General features: G+C 36.0%; 1 protein-coding gene across 16 annotated transcripts in view; it reads left to right on the top strand.

The window, feature by feature from the left end:
- Positions 1 to 23,125, top strand: part of RBM26 (RNA binding motif protein 26) — an 87,169-nt gene that overhangs the window by 12,037 nt on the left and 52,007 nt on the right. For all 16 annotated transcript variants that reach the window (XM_059377991.1, XM_059377990.1, XM_059377985.1 and 13 more), the window contains exons 2-5: positions 18,051 to 18,169; positions 18,801 to 18,937; positions 22,051 to 22,139; positions 22,798 to 23,015. In XM_059377991.1, the coding sequence (XP_059233974.1) occupies positions 18,051 to 18,169; positions 18,801 to 18,937; positions 22,051 to 22,139; positions 22,798 to 23,015 (563 nt within the window). The remainder of the gene's footprint in view (positions 1 to 18,050; positions 18,170 to 18,800; positions 18,938 to 22,050; positions 22,140 to 22,797; positions 23,016 to 23,125) is intronic.

Raw genomic sequence — 23,125 nt, 5'->3', positions numbered from 1 at the left:
GTGAAAAGGCATTTCTACAAATTTAAGACTTATACAAATCTTAAAAAGTTACCAAAAGTAAAAGATACTTGATTACAATTTCTACATAAAAGCATTAAAATATGCTGTTTAGCAGATCATTTGTTGCTCTTTGTAATACAGTTTTGTTTTGTTTTTTTTTTTAAATTTTTTATAAACATATATTTTTATCCCCAGGGGTACAGGTCTGAATCACCAGGTTTACACACTTCACAGCACTCACCTAAGCACATACCCTCCCCAGTGTCCATAACCCCACCTGTAACACAGTTCTTTTAATTGAATAAATTTGCTGAGTAAAATTGTATAATTTTTAAAGTGTAGTGTGTCTCTTTAATACATTTATGTATCTTAATATGACTGTCGATGTAGTGATATTTATTATATAATTATAGTACAGTATTATTGTCTGTGTCTATAATACTGTGGATTAGGTCTCTGTGGCCTATTTATTACTCATTACAAGTTGTGACCTTAAATACCATCATGCCTGGTATGACCCACCCCTGCCTCTCAGACCTGCTCACTCATTGTAGCCACCATTTTACTCTTTCACAGGTATAACTTTTTTTAGATTTCACATGTAAGTGATTAATACAGTACTTCTATTTCTCTGTCTGATTTATCTTGCTTAGCATAATGCACTGAAGGTCCATCTTTTTTTTTTTTCCACAAAAGTAAAGATATCTTCCTTTCTTGTGGCTGAATAATATTCTGTTGTATTTATTCATTTATATATTGATGGGCATTTGGGTTGTTTTTAGATCTTGGCTGTTGTGAATAATGCTGTGATAAAAATAGAAATTCATATATCTCATCAAAATCTTATTCTCATTTCTGTTGGGTACATACCCAGAAGAGGAATTGTTGGACTGAATGCTCTTTTAAAAATTTTTTGAGACCTCTGTGTTATTTTTTTATAGTGGCTGGGCCACTTTTTTTTTCCCCACCAATAGTGTATAAGGGTTCTCTTTTCACTACCTCTTCACCAGCATCTGTTGTTTCTTGTCTTCTTGATGGTAGCTATTCTAACAGGTGTGAGACAGTTTCTCCTTGTTTTGATTTGCATTTCCCAGATGATTCATGAAGCATCTTCTCTTGTGTGTTGACCATTTTGATGTTCTTTGGGGAGGTGGCTATTTAGTTCTAATTTTTTAATTGGAATGTTTGTTTTTGAGTTGATGGAGTTTTTATATCCTTTGGATATTAACCCTTCCAGTTTATGGTTTACAAAAATCTCCCTTTCTTAAGGTTATCTTTCATTTTGTTGAGGATTTTGTTTGCTCTACAGAAGCCTGTAGTTGGATGTAGTCCCACTTGTTTATACTTTTACTGCTTTTGCTTTTGGTGTCCACTTCAAAAACTCATTGCCAATACATTTGTCAAGGAGTTTACCACCAATTGTCTTTAAGACCTTTGTTTCAGGTCTTAAATTTAAGTCTTTTAATCTATTTTGAGTTAATTTTTGTATATGGTGTAAGCTTTTGATCTAGTTTTATTTTTTTGCATACAGCTTTCCAAATTTCTCAGCATTTATTGAAGAGACTATTGACTTTCCTTTCCCCAATGTAAATTCTTGGCTTCTTTGTTATAAATTAATTGACCATGTTTGCATGGGTTTATTTTTGGGCTCTGTTCTATTGATCTGTGTGTCTGTTTTTATCCCAATACCACACTTAAAATTACTATACTTTGTAATATAGTTTGAAATCAGAAAGTATGGTGCCCCTAGCTTTGTTCTTCTTTTATTGCTTTGACTATTCAGGGTCTTTTGTGCTTCCATGAAAGTTTTAGAATTGTTTGTTCTATTTATCTGAAAAATACTATTGGAATTTTGCTCAGGATTTCACTGAATCTTTAGATTGTTTTGAGCAGTGATCGACAATTTCACAGTATTAATTCCTCTGCTCCATGAACATGGATTCTCTTCCCATTTGTTTCTTTGATTTCTTTCACAGTCTTGTAGTTTTTGTTGTACAAATCTTTCACTTGTTAAATTTATTCCTAGGCATTTTATTATTTTGGGTGCTATTGTAAAAGGGATATTTTCTTCATTTTTCAGTGTTTCATCATTCGTATAAAGAAATGCAATTGACTTCTGTATTTTGATTTTGTATTCTGCAACTTTACTGAAGTCATTGATTAGTTCAAAAGCTTTTTGGTTGAGTCTTTTATTTTTTCTTTTTTTCTTTTTATTAAATCATGTCATTGGGAAATAGTTTTATTTTTTACTTTCCAATTTAGATGCCACTTATTCTTTTGCCTAGCCTAATTGCTCTAGTAAGGACTTACGGTTCTGTATTGAATAGGAGAAGTGAGAGTGGGCATCATTGCCTTATTCCTGATCTTAGAAGAAAAGCTTTCAGTTTTTCTCCATTGGATATAATGTGAGCTGTGAGTTTGTCCTATATGATAGCCTTTATTGTGTTGAGGTATGGTTCTTTTCTGCTCTGTTAAGGTCTTTTATTATGAAGGGATGTTGTATACTGTCAGATGTTTTTTCTGCATCTGTTGAGATGATTGTGTGATTTTTATCTTTTATTTTATTAAAGTGGTGTCTTCTTACATTTGTTGATTTGCATACGTTGAACCATTTTTCCATCCCAGGGATAAATTCCATTTGTTTTGCCATATAATCCCTTTAATATGTTCCTGAATTTGGTTTGCAGATACTTTGTTGGGGATATTTGCATATGTATTCATTAGGGATATTGTTGTGTAGTTTTTTTGTGGTGTTCTTATCTAATTTTGGTGTCACGGTAATGCTAGCCTCATAAAAGGGGTCAGGAAGTGTTCCCTCCTCGTTATTTTGGAAAAGTATGAGTATTATTTTGGAAGAGTTAATTCTTCTTTAAATACATCAGAGACTTCTCCAGTAAAGCCATCCAGTCCTGGCATTTTCTTGTGTTGGGAGTTTTTGATTACTGATTGAACCTCTTCACTAATTATTGGTCTGGTTTAGATTTTCTATTTCTTCCTGATTAATTCTTGGTAGGCTGTGTGTTTTAGGGATGTATACATTTTGTCTAGTTTATATAATTTGTTGGCATGTAATTATTCATAGTACTTTAAGATTTTATGCATTTCTGTAATATCTATTGTGTTGTAATGCCTTTTTTAAAATTTTTTTTTAAGGTTTTATTTATTTATTCATGAGAGATGGGGTGGGCAAAGGCAGAGGGAGAAGCAGGATCCCTGCAGAGCAGGGAACCCATTGTGGAACTTGATCCTAGGACCCTGAGATCATGACCAGAGCCAAAGGCAGTTTTTTAACAGACTGAGCCACCCAGGCACCTTTTTTTCATTTCTTACTTTATTATTATTATTATTTTTTTGAGCATTCACTTCTTTTCCTCTTAGTCTAGCTAAAGATTTATCAGTTTTGTTTATCTTTTTAAAGAAGCAGCTCTTAGTTTTGTTAATCCTTTCTGATGTTTATCTGGTCTTTATTTCATGTATTTCTACTGTAGTCATTATTAACTTTGGGCTTAATTTATTCTTTTCTTTTGAGTTGTAAAGTTAAGTTGTTTATATGAGATATTCTAATTTTTTAATATATACATTTACTGCTATAAATTTTCCTCTCAGAACTGCTTTTGCTGCATCCCACAGTATTTGATTTGTTATTATTATTATTTTTAAAGATTTATTTATTTATTTATTTGACAGAGAGAGAGAGAGAGATATCACAAGTAGGCAGAGGCAGGCAGAGAGAGAGAGGAAGGGAAGCAGGCTCCCTGCTGAGCAGAAAGCCTGACTTGGGACTCTATCCCAGGACCCCGAGATCATGACCTGAGCCGAAGGCAGAGGTGTTAACCCACTGAGCCACCTGTCATTTCACTTTTGAGCCTGTGTATGTCCTTAGAGTGGAAATGAGTCTCTTGTAGTTTGATTTTGTTTTTTTATCCATCCAGCCAGTCTGTGTTTTGATTAGTGAGTTAATGTTCATTTATGTTTAGGATGATTATTGATATTTAAGGATTTACTACAGCTGTTTCATCTTTTTTTCTTCTGGTTATTTTGTTCTTTTCATTGTTTTTCCTTTTGTTTCTGTCTGTAAGTTGGTTTTCCGTTGTGATTAGCTCAGTCTTCCATTTTTTTTTTTTAGTTTCATGTCTCTGCTGTAGGTTTTCGCTTTGTGGTTACCTTGAGGTTACATAAAAAATCTAGACAAGCAGCCATTTTCTGCTAATAAAAATTTATCTTCATTTTCTTATAAAGATTCCATTTTTTTAATCTTCCCTTTTGTATTTTTGATATCATAAATTGTATATTTTTATATTGTGATTTCATTATCAAGTTGTAGCTATATTTTTAATATGCACTTGTTTTAAAATTTTTATTTCCTTATGTTAAGTAGACTCCATGCCTAATGTGAGGCTGAAACTTACAACCCTGAGACTAGAGTTGCATGCTTCACCACCTGAGCCAGTCAGGTGACCCTTTAATATGCTTTTTACTTATTTATTTATTTATTTAAATTTTTATTTATTTGACAGAGATCACTAGTATGCAGAGAGGCAGGCAGAGAGAGGGGGAAGCAGGCTCCCCGTCAAGTAGAGAGCCCGATGCGGGGCTTGATCCCGGGACCCTGGGATCATGACCTGAGCCGAAGGCAGAGGCTTTAAAAACCACGGAGCCAGGGGCGCCTGGGTGGCTCAGAGGGTTAAGCTTCTGCCTTCGGCTCTGGTCATGATCTCAGGGTCCTGGGATCGAGTCCCGCATCGGGCTCTCTGCTCAGCAGGGAGCCTGCTTCCTCCTCTCTCTCTCTCTGCCTGCCTCTCTACCTTGTGATCTCTCTCTGTCAAATAAATAAATAAAATCTTAAAAAAAAAACAACAAAAAAAACCAAAAAAACCACTGAGCCACCCAGGCACCCCTAATATGCTTTTTTAAACCTTTATGCCATAGGGAGGAGTTTAATACACTGTTCTGAAAAAGAGTTACAGTATTCTCATTCTGGATATTCTATTTATTACCTTAATTAGACTTTTCTGTCCTTTGGTCTTTCCATTTCAGCTTGAAGAGCTCTTTTTAGCTTTTTTTTTTTTTTTTTAAGATTTATTTATTTATTTTAGAAAGAGAGAGAAAGGGAGCAAGTGGGCATGGGAGAGAAAGTCTTAAGCAGACTCCATGCTGAGCATGGAGCCCAATGCAGGGCTTGATCTCAGGACCCTGAGTTTACCACCTGAGTGGAAACCAAGTCTTGGACGTTTAGCCAGCTGTGCCACCCAGGCACCGCTTGACATTTCTTATGAGCATGTCTAATGATAGTGAACTCCGTCAACTTCTATTTGTCTGGGAAGACCTTTATGTCTCCGTTGTCTCTCAAAAATAAATAAAAACAACCAGCCAAGAGTATTCCACTGGCAGAGTTATTTTTGAGATACAAAGGAGACGTAGAGGTTTTCCCAGTTTCAATGTTTTGAATATGTCATTCCATTCTCTCTTGACCTATAGAGTGTCTGCTGAGAAGTCAGCTGATAGCTTATGGGGGTACCTTTGTAGGTTACTGGCTTTTTTTCCTGGGCTGCTTTAAAATTCTTTATCGTCGACTTTTGACAGTTTTCATATAATGTGTCTTGGAGAAGATCTTTTGTGTTGGTGTAATAAGGTGTTCTGTTAGCTTTGTGGATTTGTGTATCCAATTATTTCCCTAGGTTTAGGAAGTTATCAACTATCATTTAAATATGTTCTGTGCTCCCTTCTCCCACTCTTTTTTTGAGATACCCATTATTATTGTGGGGCTTGAACTGATGACCCTGAGATCAACAATGGTATGCTTTACTGACTGAGCCAGCCAACACCTGGGGTGTTTTTTTTTTGTTTGTATGTTTTTGGTTTTTTAAAAACTTTTTAAAGATCTTACTTCTTTCTCCTCTTCCACCTGAATCATTTCCGTATTTCTGTTCTTGAATGTGTTAATTCTCTCTTCCGTAGGATCTGCTGTATTTCTAGTACATTCTAATTCATTCTTCATATATTGAGTTTTTCACCCCAGAATTTTTTTTTTTTTAGTTTTAATCTCTCCTGCAAAATACTCCTTCTGTTTGTTAATTTTATCCCTGAGATCACTGAATTGTTTTTCTGAGTTTTTTCTGGTTACTCATTAAATTTCTTCATAATGGCTGTTCTATATTCCAAGTTAGATCACAATATTTCGTGTCTTTGGGTTCAGTTACTGGAAAATTGTCATTTTTTATTGTGATGCCATATTACTGTGTTTTTTCATGGTGTTTGATGGAAGTGCTTCAATTTCTCCATTTAAAGTAGTAAACACCTTTCTTATTTAGGTAAGGTTTTGTTTATTTTGATTCTTAACAATTCAACAGATTTGTAATTAGGAGCCTTCATCTTGTTTCCCAGAAGGTGGCGCTATCGTACAAGCCTTTGGTTTCTCTTACCAGAGCTGACTTTTCATGGTTAAGGTTGTTGAGCAGGTTCATTTAAAAGAAAAAGAAAAAGGACCAAAGGGTGGCTGCAGAGCTTGGGGAGGACTTCAGGCTTTGGGATGTTAGTGGTCTGCGGGGGATCCTCAAGTTGTTGGGGGGAAGATAACCAGAGGTCCTGGGTGGTCCTCTTGTCCCCCAGGGCTTATAGCAAAAGACCCTTTCCTTCTGTTCTCTTTGCCTACTTCCTTTTCCTTCCCCTCTTCCCAGTCACTGTGGTCTCTGCGGAGAGAGCAACTGGTTTTTGCAGCTTCAGCATGCGCGGTCGGGCAGACCGCTGTTGTGCCTTTACCCACCACCTCCTCTGCTGGAAAGGTTGTGCTGGCTTCCTGCAGGACCAGCCACCACCTTCTCTGCTGTTGCTACAGCCTCTGTGGTCAAGTCCACTCACTTTCAGGTGTGCAGATGGATAGATCTCTCCGGTGTTTGTGTGTCCTCTGCAGAGGTGCTACCCCCCACCCCCACTTCAGTTGTGGATATCTAGTTAGTTGTAAATCATAGAGGAGAGAAAAAGGTAATGACCCATGCTGTCATGATGCTGATGTCTATAATATAGTTCTAAATGTATTAAGTACTTCAAGACCTTTTGGGGGCTTTTTATAAGAAATTGCCAATGTAACTGTATTTGTATGTTTATATTTTCTTTAATGATATCTCTAGTATTTACTTTACGTTTTATAAAGTTTAATTCTTTATAATAGTGAATGAGATAGGTCCCATTTTGAAAACTATTGATAGACTTGCAGTGATCTTCAGTCTCTGAAGTTTTTCATGTACTCTCTCAAGTTGGATTCTGTTAAACTTTGAAGCTTCTGATGACATTAAGTAGCCAAAATTGGAAGAACAGTTCTGTGAGGAATTATGGCTGTTCATTTGGGTTAGGAAGAGGCTTTGTTGGCTTCAGAGTAAGATGAGATTTTATGGCCATGCAGAAGTGTTTGGACATTTTGGGGACCGGGTTGTGGTATACTGGGAAAGATATGTTAAATCTGGGCTGTAACTAACAGATTTTTTTTTCTTTTTTTAAAGAATGATGAGTGTATGGAGGTTTGATTAGGTTAAGCACTTTTGCAGGCAGAGAAGATTAGTTAGCTGTTCTTTCTTGTAGCTTTAAGAGTGAGTTGTGAAATGCCTGAATTTGGACTTTGGCAAGAGGTTAAGAAGAAATGGCAATGTTCTTGGGACTTGGGTATTGATAGAGATGAGAAGGAAAGGCAATGAGGAAAGACCTGTCAGTATGCTAGAGACATTTTATTGACTTTATATGTGCGACAGGTCTTTGAACTTGGTGGTACACCTTAAGTATGTCATAATTGGTTTTGACCTAAAGTGAGAGCTGTTTTTTGTGAGTTTAGTTGATACTCTTGATTTAGTGTGCTCTTAAATAGTGTGACAGTTAGTCGATACTTCTCAGAACTTTGTAGTTGGGTCTGGGGAAAAGGTAGACATAGTTACCTTTCCTGTAGGGGAAACAGACAAGCATAGCATACCACAATAACAATTTAGTAGGACACACATGTGTACAGATCTTAAGGTCTGGCAGTTAAGGAAAAATCTGTAAAATGTTTCTACTTAGTTGAATTTTGTTTTTATCTCTTCCAAAGGGTTAAAATTTACTCATGAGTGTTCAGAAAGGGGGATTCTGTGGCTCCTGAAAAATAGGTAGGCGGAAATTCTTTTAATTTTCAGGTTATATACCGAATTATTTTAAAGTTCAGTTAGCTAGGTTTTTCCCAAACTTCTTGTTTTAGTGCTATTTCTTTTGGATAATTCTGCCTCTTCTTGGTCACAAAAAGAAAATATTTCCTGGCTTCCTTTCTGTTCTAGTAACTGGATGAACTACCTCAGCTCTGGTTTGTAAGTAGGTAGAATGTGATTATGAGTAAGTGAAGCGGTGGCCTTTGGACGCCAGAGTCCTTTCCCTGAGAACTCAAGTCTTCGATGAATTGGAATATGAAACATGGACTAAATGTGGAGTTTTGTTGTGGACTGCCATATCAGCATTTCACCTCCAGTCCCACTTTTCTTTTAAGAGAGAGTTCTGTGACATGATACCATAACCGTACCTGTCTGTGCTCAGTTTGCCGTTTGGGCTACTGTTCTTTTTAGTGAACAGCATAGAGTTTTCCAATCTGAGTTAGTTGGTCTTATCTTTGAGAAGATGAAATTGACTTTGTCTTTGAATCACATACTTAACAGATACTTTCTTTTTATTTTTTTTTAAAGATTTTATTTATTTATTGGACAGAGAGATAGGAGAGAGGGAACACAAGCAGGGGGAGTGGGAGAGGGAGAAGCAGGCTTCCTGTAGAGCAGGGAGCCCAGTGCGGAGCTCCGCCCCAGATCCCTGGCATCATGACCTGAGCTGAAGGCAGACGCTGAACTAACTGAGCCACCCAGGGCGCCCTTAACAGATACTTTTAAAATGAGTTTTAAAACAGTGGTTCTCAAGTGTGATGGGAGGACTCCTGAGCTTTCCTGAGACCTTTCATAAGGTCTGTGAAGTCCTCCCATTTCCAACTATTTATCTGTATGATGTCAGATTTTTTTTTTAAGATTTTATTTATTTATTTGACAGACAGAGATCACAAGTAGTCAGAGAGGCAGGCAGAGAGAGAGGAGGAAGCAGGCTCCCTGCTGAGCAGAGAGCCCGATGCAGGGCTTGATCCCAGGACCCTGAGATCATGATCTGAGCCAAAGGCAGAGACTTCAACCCACTGAGCCACCCAGGCGCCCTGAGAGGTCAGATTTTTTTTTTTTTTTATGTATTTCAGCCAAAATATCATATCCCAACAGATTGAATATAAAAAAAGATATTAGAATTGTTCTTTTAAGCCAGACATTTAATGGTATTTGTAAAATTGTGGAACATTGTTTTCTCACCAAATTTTTATTCTCTTGTGGAAGTATTTTTTCATTTAAAAAAAGTAGGGTATTTAGTTTCAGGGCAGGTTGTTAGTCAAGGAACTCTGCCTATCCCTGCCCTGCGTAGGGATTTAGCCCCAACTGGGGAGGATGAGTCATTTTCAAGGAGCAGTGTGATGCAGGAGGAGAGAAAGACAGTTCCCTTTCCTTGGATTCACTAGCTGTCAGAATGATGTAAACCTGGAACTGCTCAGGGCCATCTTTGTTGCCATGTGGAGGGGCCTGCTTAAAATAAAATGAATTCAAGGGAAAGCAGAATGGAAAGATGGTCCTGGTGATTATTATTGGAACCTCTGGATCCAGCTATGCCTTTAAGTTAATTCAAAAATTAATTTACTAAATTCCTGCTTTTGATTACCACCCACCCCAACCCAAAGGGCTACTTATGTTAAATTGTAGGTTTGTTATTTAATTTGTTTGAGTTGTTATTTTAAACTATAAATAACTTAAATTTTTTCAGTTTTCCTAATACAATAAATATTGATAGATGTAGTCCTTTTAAATGAAAGCTCTTTAGAGTTCTCTGTAGTTTTTAACATGTAAATCGATCTCGAGACCAAAATGTTTGAGGACTACTGATCTCAGGAAAAGAAGACATTGCTGCTATTTCTTGGGACTAAGAGAGGGAATGAAAGACCTGACTGAATAGTTTTCAGTGTTGTAATTACATGTATTGTGGTAAGTGTTTGCAGTGATAAGAAGTGATTTATATGATGCTCATGGATGGATCATGTTAAGATATGCTTATTTTGTATTCCTGACTTTATTTTGTAGAACGAAGTGGGTGTGATAATTCTTAATGATTAACCTTTGCTGTAGCTAATTACTACATGCAAATAATCTATTGTTGCCTCCTTATTTGAATTGAATGTAACTTTATAGTAAACTATGGCAATTGAATTTTTCAGTGTATGTATTATATTTGTTGTAATGGGATTTGGATTTTTAAAAGAATAATCCCAAGTACAGAATGATAGAACTATGACTTTGATGCAGATTAGATATTTTTCTTGAATATAAAGTGAAAATTTGGTAGGAACAGATGTGGGTGTATATCCGTGTTCTAAAGTTACTGAGTTAACATATTCAAATTTAATTTTTAATTTCCACTGCCACCTCCAGCTACACCTTCTCAAGATTACCAAAAATGGAAGCTTGGGTTAAATTCCTTAAGTTATCTTCCACAGAATTTCTAAAGCCTCCAAGAAACTTGAGCAAAACAAAACAAACTTCTTTTTGAAAGAATGTACTGGAAGGCTGGCTTTTTTGTTTTCTTTGTCATTACTATTTTGAAAGTCCTAAATTAAAATTAAAAGCTAATATGAAGAGTGTGTTAGGAAGATTAATTATAATCTTTATACCTAGGAGTGATTTGATTCATGTCAGTGCTTTTGGGAAGTTTTATTTTTATTATAACATTTGATTTTCTGCATTGGTTTGGCTTCTCCAACATTCTTAGTGTATGTACATCCCTCCTCAGATACTTTAGGAAAAGAATGACCTTCCTAGATGGTTACCCCTGCTAATGTGTTTCATTATTATTACTATATCCTTAACACAAATTCAGAGATTGCTTAAATTTTACTTTTTTTCCTTTAAAAGCATTGATTTGAATGATTTCATAGTGATCTGGACATTTAATTTGTTAAAGCTCATTGAGCATTTGATTTTAAATCTTTAGAGGTGAGAGATTAGAAATCCAGCTGTTCATGAAGGCTCTCTCTTCTCTATCCCACTGGATCCTGTGCTTCATGTATAAGTAGGCATCCACTTCAGACCTTTGCTTTTGGGCTCCTTTGGCCTGGGCTGTTCTTTTTCCAGCTAGCCCAGAGCTTGCTTGTACCATTTTGATCTCTGTTTAAATTCTGATCCCTGTTTAAATGTTACTTCAAGGTTCTTCCCTGATGATCTTATATATATACATTCATTCTTTCTCCTCTTAACTATTCTTTCCTCCTTCCTTCCCTTCATTCCTTTTACTCTGTATTTTAACTTCCTGCTTTACATTATTTTTCCTCAGTGCACTTGCACATGACAATATGTTGTATGTATCTATGTACATATTTTGTTTCCTCCACTGGAGTTTCAGCAGCCATAGTGTAAATTCTGTGAGGACAGGAACTTAAATTATTTTTGAAGTTGAATTTTTAGGATTTTGAACAGTGCCTTACATAGTAGGTGCTTGTTAAGTATTTTTGAAAGATGAATGTGATATTTGGAAGATAACCAACTATTTTATTCTCAGTACTTACCTTTAAGAAGATGAAAAAGAAAGGGTCCTTGATAAAAGTGAGCTATTGATCTAGTGGGATAGATTTGTATATATTTTCTCTGTCTTATTATTCTTTCTTAGGTATTGTGTTAGGCACAGAGGCTACATGTGTGTGTAAGAAGTTCTGTTTTTGGATTTTGGTATAAACACTTATATAGTACATATTTTATCTGTAGTGCCAGGTCACTTAAAATTTTTTATTGCTAATACTTACAAATTAATTGAAAAGAATACTATATTGTCTTATATTTCATATATTTGCAAAATATTCCACAAACAAAATTAAACCTAAGGGTTATACTCTTTCAGGTTTGTGAGGGATTTACTATTCAATCCAGTGCTTATCTGCCAGGGGCCGTTCAGCCCATGCTTGAAACCATTCTAATGATGGAAAATGCACTTTGTTTCAGGCAGTTTATTCTGCCTTTGGGAGGCCTCTGATTATTAAAAAAGTTCATTTCTATTTTAAGCCAAAATCTGTTGCTTCTACTTAGTGGCTCTAATTATATCCCATGGAGGATGTATTGAATAAGTGTAATCTTTCTTATGATAGCCCTTCAATTATTTGAAAATCTACCAAGTTCTCTCTGACATTTCAATTTTCCAGGCTAAGAATCCCTAGTAAGCTCTCTGATAATGATATCCATTTACCATTCTGGTCATTTTCTGGGAATCCGTTTGGGTTTGCTCATGTATTTGTAAAAGTGAAGTGAAAGCTGTGGCTCTCTTTAAGGCTTGGGGAGCTGCACTGCTTCCTCTTCAGTGCTGTGTTCTTTTAAAATTAACATATAATGTATTATTTGCCCCAGGGGTACAGGTCTGTGAATCATCAGTCTTACACAGTGCAGAGTACTCACCATAGCACATGCCCTCCCCAGTGTCCTTCACCCCATCCCTCTCCTCCACCCCAGCAGCCGACAGGTGTTGTCGAGGATGTGGGGAAAGGGGAATCCCCCTCTTACATTGTTGGTGGGAATGCAAGCTGGTGCAGCCACTTCGGAAAACAGTATGGAGGTTCCTTAAAAAGTTGAAAATAGAGCTACCCTACGACCCAGCAATCACATTACTGGGTATTTACCCTAAAGATAAAAATGTAGGGATCCAAAGGGACATGTGCACCTGAATGTTTATAGCAGCATAACAGCAGTGCCCACAATAGCCAAACTATGGAAAGAACCTAGATTTCCATCAACAGATGAATGGATAAAGAAGATGTGGTGTGTGTGTGTGTGTATTATGTAGCCACCAAAAACCCTGAAATCTTGACATGTGCAACGAAGTGGATGGGACTAGAGGGTATTTTGCTGAGCGAAATAAGTCACTCAGAGAAAAGCAGTTATCATATGATCTCTCAAAATGAGGAGTTGGAGAGGAAGGGCGGGCTTCTTGAGGGGAAGGGAGGGAAAAATGAAACAAGATGGGATTGGGATGGGAGACAAACCATAGTACTGTTACCTTTTTTAAATTGCATCTTTATGATTTAAGTTTCCCCCCAACCATGTCACTCTTTATCTCATTTGACATACTAAAATACTTAGTTGCTCCTTCTCCAACCCACCTCTCACAAGTGCTGTTGGCAAGTCGTGTCTCACGCCTGCCTTATTCTGTAGTTTGTTTTGTGTTTTGCCCACCCAACCTTCTCAACCCCCCAACACACACAAGACACAAGAGTAATTGGAGTTGGAGCACTCTGTGGTTGGTTTGATTCCTTTTTAGCAGATTATGTACTTGCTGGATTGAGAAGTCCTTATGGAATATAGAATTAGTGGGAATTCAGCCTGTTTGCTAAGATAGGGATGAAACCTGTCACTCAGTGCTCTTTGTACCTAAACATTTTCAAAATCTGTCCCTTCTCTCTGATCTGAAAGATTTCAGTTCCACTTTTCTTTCACTGTTTCTAGAATGCTAGTAACATAGTATAGGGTGGAGTCTAGCTCTGACAAGATCTGTTCATTGAAACTGCAAACTTATCATCAACAATGGCAACTGGTGCCATCATTAGTCTCGCTTGCCGTGGAGACTTTTTTTTTAAAATAACCTCTTAGTATCTTAATGTAATTTTCTTTTGATTAGGTAATTTAAACATTTTTACTGCATTAATTTTGCATAGCATGTTGTTGGGTGTTCAGATGAAGTAGCATTGGCACTTTTAATTAAAACATGGAAAAGAGAACATGTATTTTGCCCTTTCTCCTTGATTTATAATGTGGCATATTATTAAACCTCTGTAGTTCACATGTATGGAAAAGAGAACATGTATTTTGCCCTTTCTCCTTGATTTATAATGTGGCATATTATTAAACCTCTGTAGTTCACATAGTCTTTTACTTAGCTGCAATTTACATGTACGTATCTCTTTTTAAAAAAATCCTGAATAGGAAATGACTATAGGATTTAAGAAAAATTGCCTCTCAAATGTAAATCTACCTATTTTGGCATAAAATGTGAAATTATAAACCTTGTTTCTACTATATAATTTGTAATTTAACAAATTTTAAGAAGTAATTTGCCCTTTCAGACTGTTTCAGGGATTTAGAATTTTTGTGTATAGTAGCTGATTTGCTGTAGTTGTGATTTTATTGGTTTTTTATTCAGTCAGTAGCTTCCTATAAAAGATGTTGAGCAGTGATTGTTCAGGAATGATTTTGTCTTACTGTTTTATAAAACTGTGGTCTATAAACCATAATAATTATAGAAATCACAAAAGTCTTTTAATACATTTTTAAAAAAGATTTTATTTATTAGAGAGTTCAAACAGCGGGGAGCGGCAGAGGGAGAGCGAGAAGCAGACTCTCTGCTGAGCAGGGAACCAACATGGGGCTCAGTCCCAGGACCCTGCAGTCATGACATGAGTTGAAGGTGGACACGTAACTGACTGAGCCACCAGGCGTGCCTGTGTGTTTAACTGCTAAAATTTTATTTGGCTCAACCTGTCCTATTTAGAAAAATAATGGAGTGGCAATGGAATAGATTTGGTATTTAGTTAAGAGAAATGTAAAGTCACAGTTAAGTCACTAGAAAAGTCATTTTTAAGTGGATTTCACCACAACAGTAAGACCAATGTTGAGTTAAACTATAGCATTTGGACTCAATGTGGAGACTGTAAATTTGTTCATTAACAGCAGTTGCAGTAAAACAGTATAAGACAGTGGTAGTATTATGTTTCACATTGATTTTTCAATTAATTGAATATATTTAGCTTGTTGCCTAGTTAAGTGTTTAGTTGACTGTGCTTATTCAGTTTTTACCTAACATGAATAGGCATTGTTTCATTATTTCTTGAGTAGTATTACTGAATTGGTGGGTATGAGTATATATCTGTAAATACATCATGAGGTGTATTTACAGATGTCCCATTTCTTTGGGCTTATTTCATCACCGATGTAAGTATTTCTATACTCATTGTGATAAAACATAAAAAGTCTTTTTTTTTTTTTAAAGATTTTATTTATTTACTTGAGAGAGAGACAGTGAGAGAGAGCATGAACGAGGAGAAGGTCAGAGAGAGAAGCAGACTCCCCATGGAGCTGGGAGTCCGATGCGGGACTCGATCCCGGGACTCCAGGATCATGACCTGAGCCGAAGGCAGTCGTCCAACCAACTGAGCCACCCAGGCGTCCCAAAACATAAAAAGTCTTAAATCATTTTGTCTATTTTTTAAAAATGTTTGTTAAGTATATTGAAAAAAGAATTTCAAAGAAAAAAGTCCTTAAAAATCTTTCATGTACCATTAAAATGGAATTTTTTCTTGCTTCTTGTTTAAGTAATAGCCTGTTTCAAGTCGTTGTAAATAAATGTAAATAGATCTATGAGAAAAGTATGATTACTGACAAATTACCCTTCAACTTAATTCATGAACACAGCAGACATTCACCACCTCATGATACTTACCATCCCTGCGTCAGGAATTTGGAAGCAGGTGAGCTAAATATTTCTGGCTCTGAATCATGAGATTGTGGTTAAGCTGTAGATCAGGTCTGCGGTCTTCTCAAGGTTCTACGGTGACTGTAGAATTCACTTCCAAGCTCATTCACATTTGGCTACTGGAAAGAGACCTCAGTGCTTTGTTGACTAGAGTCCTCATTTCATTGCCACATTGCTCTCCATAAGGCTCTTAACTGTCCTTGGAACATAGCAGCTGTTTTCTCTAGAAGTGATTGCAGAGTGAGAGCAAGGATGATGCCACAATACTTTGTAGTCCTAGTCTCTGAAGGTAGACACCCTCACTTCTGTTGTTCAGTTTGTTTAGAAGCAAGTCCTTAAATCGAGCCTACTCTCAAAGGGTGGGGAATCAGGCTCTGCCTTCAAAGGGAGGAGTGAAGAATTGGCAGATGTACTTAATGACCACAGTAATGTAAATTAGGAAGTCTTAGAACATATGATAAATGCTATATTAGTTCCTTAATAGAGTAGTTGTCAGTTCTTCTGCTGTATTAGACTCATCTGTGTAGCCGTTATAAAACAACAAAGCAAAACACAAATGGTTTGAATGTCTGTTGATTTCACTTGCAGTCAGGTTTTTCTATAGGTGTTTTACTGTGCAACCAAAGCTCTTCATTATCTTTTAAAAGATGTACTGTTTGATTCAGTGACATACGTTACTTCTGTTCTTTTGTAGAACTGTTACAGAATAGAGCTGAATACAGTATGTACAGTTCATGGCACAGACTAAGTGTTCGGTAGATATTAGTGTTTGGCTATTGCTACTATTTTATTCTTACTTAACCTAACTTATAAAGTGATCATTAATTAAATGGGTAACAATTGTAGCTTCATCGAAAAACAATTATTTGGCTTTTTGTCAGGATGGGCGTGGCTCAGGCATCAAAAACTTGATTGCCTCACTCTTTTCCTCCTTCAGTTAGTCCCCACTGTCTACCCCCATCACCCCCCAAAAAAACCCAGTAATGTTTGTTTGTACTTCCATATGTTTATTATTCAAACATAAGCCAGTCCAAATACATAGTTTTTTCTCTCCCCCCCCCCACACAAATGGTAACATGATGACCAGTTTTCTCTACCTTGCTTTTTAAACATAACAAATTGATAAGGAGAATTTCTGTGACAGGAACATGTCCTCATTCTTTTTTGTGTCTTTTTGCTGTATTCATTCTTTAGTGTAGATTAGTATAATTTCTTTTTCCAGTCCTCTGTAAATGGACATTTTGCACATTTCTTATTTTGCAATGAATGTGCCAATGAATGACTTGTGCATGTGTCACTTTGTATATGTAAGTATGTCTGTAAAGTAACTTCAGAGAAGTAGAATTGCTAGGTCATTTGCACTTGGGATTGTATGCTACCATTCCTTAGGGGCTACCAGTCTCCTCACAGCAGCCACAGTGTTTGAAAACTGCTTGTATCCCCATAGTCTTACCTCCAGAATATATTTTCATACCTTTATATTTGCCAGCTTTATAACTGAAAAATTGTATTTCAGTATAGCTTAAGTTTTAATTTTTCTTATGGATGAGGGTGTATTTTTACTCATTTAGACTTCTTTTTCTGTTTAGAGTCTATATATATTATTTGTTTTCTTTCTCTTATGGCTTTGATCTTACTGATAGAAACTACATATTAGGAGAATTCACCTTTTGGAATGGGAAGCTTTTATTTGTCTTTTGACTCTTTCATTCCAAAGTTTTTGCCTTTTGTGTGTGTGTGTGTGTGTATGTGTGTGTAATCAAATTATTCTTATAGATTTCTGTCATTACTCAGAAAATCTTCATTACTCCAAAGTTATAAAATAACTTTGTTTTTTTCCCTAATACTTTAGTGGTTTCATGTTTTTCAGTTTTAGATTTATTATGCTGTATGGAATCAGTTATGGAACCAACTTAGTTATTAAATAGATAACTATCAACTTTTCTCAATATCATTTATTGTGTAATTCATCCCTTGTTCGTTGACTTGGATGCCACCTTTATAAAATCAAAATTCATACATTTATTTATTTGGGTCTGTTTCTAAACCTGTAGTATGTTTTCAGGTTTTCTCTAGTGCCCTCTCTGTCTGGGTTTTCTAGCTAGTACTTGGGGTGGAGGTAAGGCAAGGGCGCTTTTTGTATTTTTATTCTTTCCATGCTAATAGTTTTTGATGGTACTGTGTTACAACTTCTCTTTTAGTAATAATAAAGCCTACTGAGTTTAATACATATATTAGTACAAATGTGGAAGGATACAGAGTAGTGGCTATGTATGTAATATAAAATATATTACTATAAGGGAGAACTTAACATTTCTTTATTGCCTTCCATGGGTAGCTGCTTTTTACATGTATTAATCCACTTAACTGTTTATCATATCAACTAAGTCTGTAACTGGAATTTTTAGAATGTGCAATTGTTTATGGCTAAATTTCCATCAATATTGCTTTTTTTTCTTCAGTTGTGATGCAGATCCATCAGCCCTAGCGAAATATGTTCTCGCTTTGGTAAAGAAAGACAAAAGTGAGAAAGAGTTAAAGGCATTATGTATTGATCAACTGGATGTATTTCTTCAAAAAGGTAACATCTTTAGTTTAAAAATACTAGTTTATTTTAATAAATCTTTTAAAGCAAGATTTATCATAATATTAAAGGAACTCAATAAGAGAATAGACTCTAATTGTAACAAAGTTGAATAAACAGTATTATTACTGATTATAGCTTATTTATAATGAAAACCTTTTTCATTAATATCTTTATTCTCTTTCTTAAAGCAAGCTGGTATTTTTCCTTAAAAGATTAAGTAAATGAATGCTTGTTTATTTAAAGATTGTGTTGCTTAAGAAGCTACTTGGAATGTTAGCTTGATACTGCTTCTAACTTTTTTCATTTTGCTACTATATAGATAATAATAATATTTATGTTCAGCACTCTGGGTGCAGGGTCAGAGTCTAGTAATGGCTGGAAGTGACTGGCCCAGAAGCTCTGGCCATCGTAGTTCCACTACCCTGAATTTGAATGGATTAATATTACCGTAAGATTTGTGTCATGACTCACTGGTTGGGAAGCTGTTGGTATTAGTAATATATTTGAGAGTTAGGAAAGTCCGTGTATATCTCATCATATTGAACTCTGATGTGTAGAAGAGGAGGATTCAGTCTTAGCAAGTGTCTTTAATCTGCATTTTTTTTGTCTTGGTTTTTGTTTTTAGAGACACAGATATTTGTGGAAAAGCTTTTTGATGCTGTGAATACAAAGAGTTACCTACCTCCTCCAGAGCAGCCATCATCAGGAAGCTTAAAGGTAGAATTTTTTCAGCACCAAGAAAAAGATATTAAAAAAGAAGAGGTAAGGATTTGTGTGTTAAATCTTAGATGTTCTTTAAAAATATAAGGAATCATTAAACTGAGTTTTAATTTCTGTATTTGTGTCAAGGATCCTCAGGATAATCCCTAGGAGCAGTCATAGAACTTAGCACTTAGTCATACTCATGGCTATGACTTCTTACATCAAAATCAGCGAAAGAAAAAGTAGGTGTTGCACAGTCTGGGGGAAAACAGACGTAAGCTTCCAGAGACTTCTCCTAGGAGAATCACAAAGGATGCACGTAACAAGTAGTTTCAACACATTTGAACAAAGAGGAAGCTCATTAGAGACTCAGTGTCCAGGGTTTTTTTTTGAGGCTGGTCACAGATGCACCTTCTGCCTACTATGTACTAAAATTGCGATTTCCCTGGAGGAAAGCATGTGTTCAGCTTAGAGCCATATCAGTGACAAAACAATTCAGGCATATGGTGAGCTATTATTATCAGGGAATGATGGGAACCCTCCAGAAATCAAAGTTCAGATACTAGCCTAGAGCCTGCCTTATAAGAAGCAGGCCTTTCTAAAGACAACAGTCTCAGGCTTGCTTTTTAACTGTTTTCTGCATAGTATCTTATATCTGTGGACTTTCATTATCTGTGTTCTGTGAAAATAATTAGATTAACATTAGACCGATTTGCTCTGTCCTGCCTGCATTTTGTAGGGTACTGTTTTTAGGGTAGTCATGTATAAAGGCCTTCACAGGGCAGTGGGCATGACTTCATCCTTTAAGAGATTTTGAAGAGTTTACCTTTTATTTTTATTTTTATATTTTTTTATTTTTTATTTTTTAAAAGATTTTATTTATTTATTTGACAGACAGAGATCACAAGCAGGCAGAGAGGCAGGCAGAGAGAGGGGGAAGCAGGCTCCTCGCTGAGCAGAGAGCCTGATGTGGGGCTCGATCCCAGGATCCCGGGACCACGACCCGAGCCGAAGGCAGAGGCTTTTTCCTCTGAGCCACCCAGGCGCCCCAAGAGTTTACCTTTTATACAAGATTGCCATTCTTGCTGAGTAATCATAAAAATTCAGATCTTCTCAATTTGATGTTTAAAGATTGAAAATTCGAGTATAACTAATTGATAAGCTGATATATTTCTGCAGTTAGTCTTGCTTTAGGCCAAATAAATCTTGGTTAAGTTTTTGCTTTATCAGTCAGTGCTTTATGAGTTTGAAAATGTTACTTTTCCAAGCCTTAGTCTGCTTAGCTGTGAAATGGAAATATATAGGGTTTTTTTGAGGAATAATAAAATGTTGTCTCTAAAGCACTTGGTGTAGTGTGTAGCACATAGTATGTTCTCAATAAATGGCAGTTCCTATTATTGTTAAGAGATTGTTGTGTGATGGAAGATGTGATTGGGTTTTTTTCCCCTCATACTCTTTTTTCTTTACAGATTATGTAAGTAATGCTTATTATGTAATAATATAAATATATGTATAACTTTACATAGTAATCTCAAATATATTTTTATTTCTGTATCTGAACATATCTACACACATGTACATGTATATAGTTACACAGACGTGCACATAAAACACCTCTATTACTTCTCTGTGTAAGGGAAAACCAGAAATAATTTTGTGCGTATTTCATACCTAACAGTAGGGGTTCTTTTCTGTTAATAAGGAAGAAAGGAAGAGTGGCTGTCGTACTGGCACACTGCTTATACCACATAGAGATGCACAATAATTTATTTAAGTTTTGCTCACCAATGGAAGTTTGGTGGGTTAGTTCTAGATATTTGCTGTTGCAAATCATATTTTAATTCTTAGATAATCTTAAGCAGACTTCTTGATTTGAGAAGCAGTAAGAAGTCTATCCCCAAAATGAGTTAGTGGCAAAAACCTTAGTCCTACGTCTATTGACATAATAATATTTCTCCACAGTTTTCTTGACCAATTGTGAAGGATATTTATCCCTGATCTTTCAGAACTGTCAAAATGTCAGATGACAACCTGGATTTAAAATACCGTGGGTATAGTAAAAGTTCCCAGTTGAGCATGTACTGTGGAATATGATGATCTCTCAACATAAATTACTCGCGAGTGTGTGTTGAAGCAAGTAGAAGGGAAAAGGTGCATTGTACCCTGTTTTGTTTGTTTTTTTTTTGGGTGGGAAAGGGTCGAAATGGGTGGGAAAAGGAAAATGAAAGTATTTATAAGAACAAAAAGACTTAAAAAAAAAGAAGGCTTTTAAGCAGTGCTTCTCAGATTTTGGCCTATTGATAGGATTTCCATTTAATTTATCACCCAACATTGGACACTTCTGACAGTAAGAGACTTTTACCCAGAGGGGTATTGGAACAGCTGGCATGAACTGGGACACTGTTATATTATCCTGCAGACTGCCTGCATCAGATTGTCTTAGAGTTCTTATTAAAAGTGCAAAATCTTGAGTTGTATTTACAGAAGCCGCATGTTCAGTATTTCCTGTATTTGTTTATCCTCTAAATCCTTTTTTTTTCTAGTAACACCTGTTAATGTCCTATATAACCAGTGTTCTGGACAGTGTAGCCTGGAAAATTCTGGCCTCAGAAAAGTAGCACTGATAAAGGGAATGTTTTCCAGGGCTGCTTTCTATTAATAATATAATATGAATGGAGGCCCCTTGTAGGAAAGAGGAATATATAGCTGCCATACTGCTGAGAACTGGAGAGCTGTTTGATCTTGTGTATCATTTTCTCTTATATCTCTTTTTCTGACTTGGTTAGTTCTAATGCATTCTGCTATGTTTCCTAATGTGTTTGGTGCCAGGCCAAATCTGTGGAACCAAAACAAGAGTGTGTGTTGAAATTTTGAAAGAATTAAAATTGACTTTCTACTAATAATGTTAAAATGAGGACATTGGCCTAAGTGTTTTCTCACCACTATTCTCTAAGATAAACATTTTTGGGTTTCTTTAGCATTCACTTTAAGTTTCAGCAAGCCTTTCTTCTGTGGTTAAATTAAGTGATTGTACTTAGAAGAGAAATTTTTTTTAATGCTTTTAGAAAAGAATAATTTCACGACTGTATTTTAATATCAATTAAATCATTGAGATAGTAACATGGCAAGGAATAATTTGCTAAACTTAATGCATATTTTTCTTTGTATATCAGATCACAAAGGAGGAAGAGCGAGAGAAGAAGTTTTCCAGAAGGCTAAATCATAGTCCTCCCCAGTCAAGTTCCCGATACAGAGAAAATAGGTGATTGATTGATTGAACCATGTTCAGTGTTTAGAAATTGGATATCTTTTATATGAATGCTTAGATTTGATTGTCTTTCACCTAGGGGCAAGTAATATCTACTCTGTTGGTCTAGGAAACTGTAACTCAGTTCCTTTCTTACAAAGACTATCTATGTCAGATTCGTAGGTCCTGGAAGTGAGATCTGGAATAGTGCTTAAAAAAATTATTATGGTATTTATTTCTAACTTCAAATTCCAGTGAGATCTTAATGTGAGAACTTTTTTGCGTGAAGTTTCCCTTTAGTGTGAATAAGTTATTTTTCCCTTTAAGATTTCAGAAGCATTTAGTGTGGGCAATAGGTGGGCTACATGCTTTTAAGTATGAGGTTATGTGTGTACAGGACACCGTGTGCTAGGAGATGGCATGTACTGATCCTAAATGTATAGATGTCTTTGTGTATAAGGGTGAAGATTGAGACTTTGACAGTTTTTTCCCTTTAAAGGGGTTTTAGAGTTCTTGAGCAGATAATGTTCAGTTTTTCAATTTGAGTTTCCTAAATATGTGGTGGAATAAAGAATCATGATGTTTACAGGAATTAAAAGTGACTTTTGCATTTAATGAGTTTTTTCTGTATCCACTTAATTATTTTCCTAAAAGTGATCATTTATTTCTTTAGAAGTCGTGATGAGAGGAAAAAAGATGATCGTTCTCGCAAAAGAGATTATGATCGAAACCCTCCTCGGAGAGATTCATACAGAGACCGGTACAATAGAAGACGAGGCCGAAGTCGCAGTTACAGCAGGAGTCGGAGTCGAAGCTGGAGTAAAGAGAGGCTTCGTGACCGGGATAGGGATAGAAGCAGGACTAGAAGCAGAAGCAGAACACGAAGCCGGGGTAAATAATCCACATATGTGTGTGTTCCGATTAGCATTCTTCTTTTGTGAATGAGCTATATTTGAGGATTTTAAAAATGGTTTTAGTTTTTGTCAGCCTTGTCTTCATTT

Source organism: Mustela nigripes, chromosome 15 (assembly GCF_022355385.1).
Source record: "Mustela nigripes isolate SB6536 chromosome 15, MUSNIG.SB6536, whole genome shotgun sequence".
Classification (NCBI taxonomy): domain Eukaryota; kingdom Metazoa; phylum Chordata; class Mammalia; order Carnivora; family Mustelidae; genus Mustela; species Mustela nigripes.
This window is presented reverse-complemented; position numbering and strand designations above follow the sequence as displayed.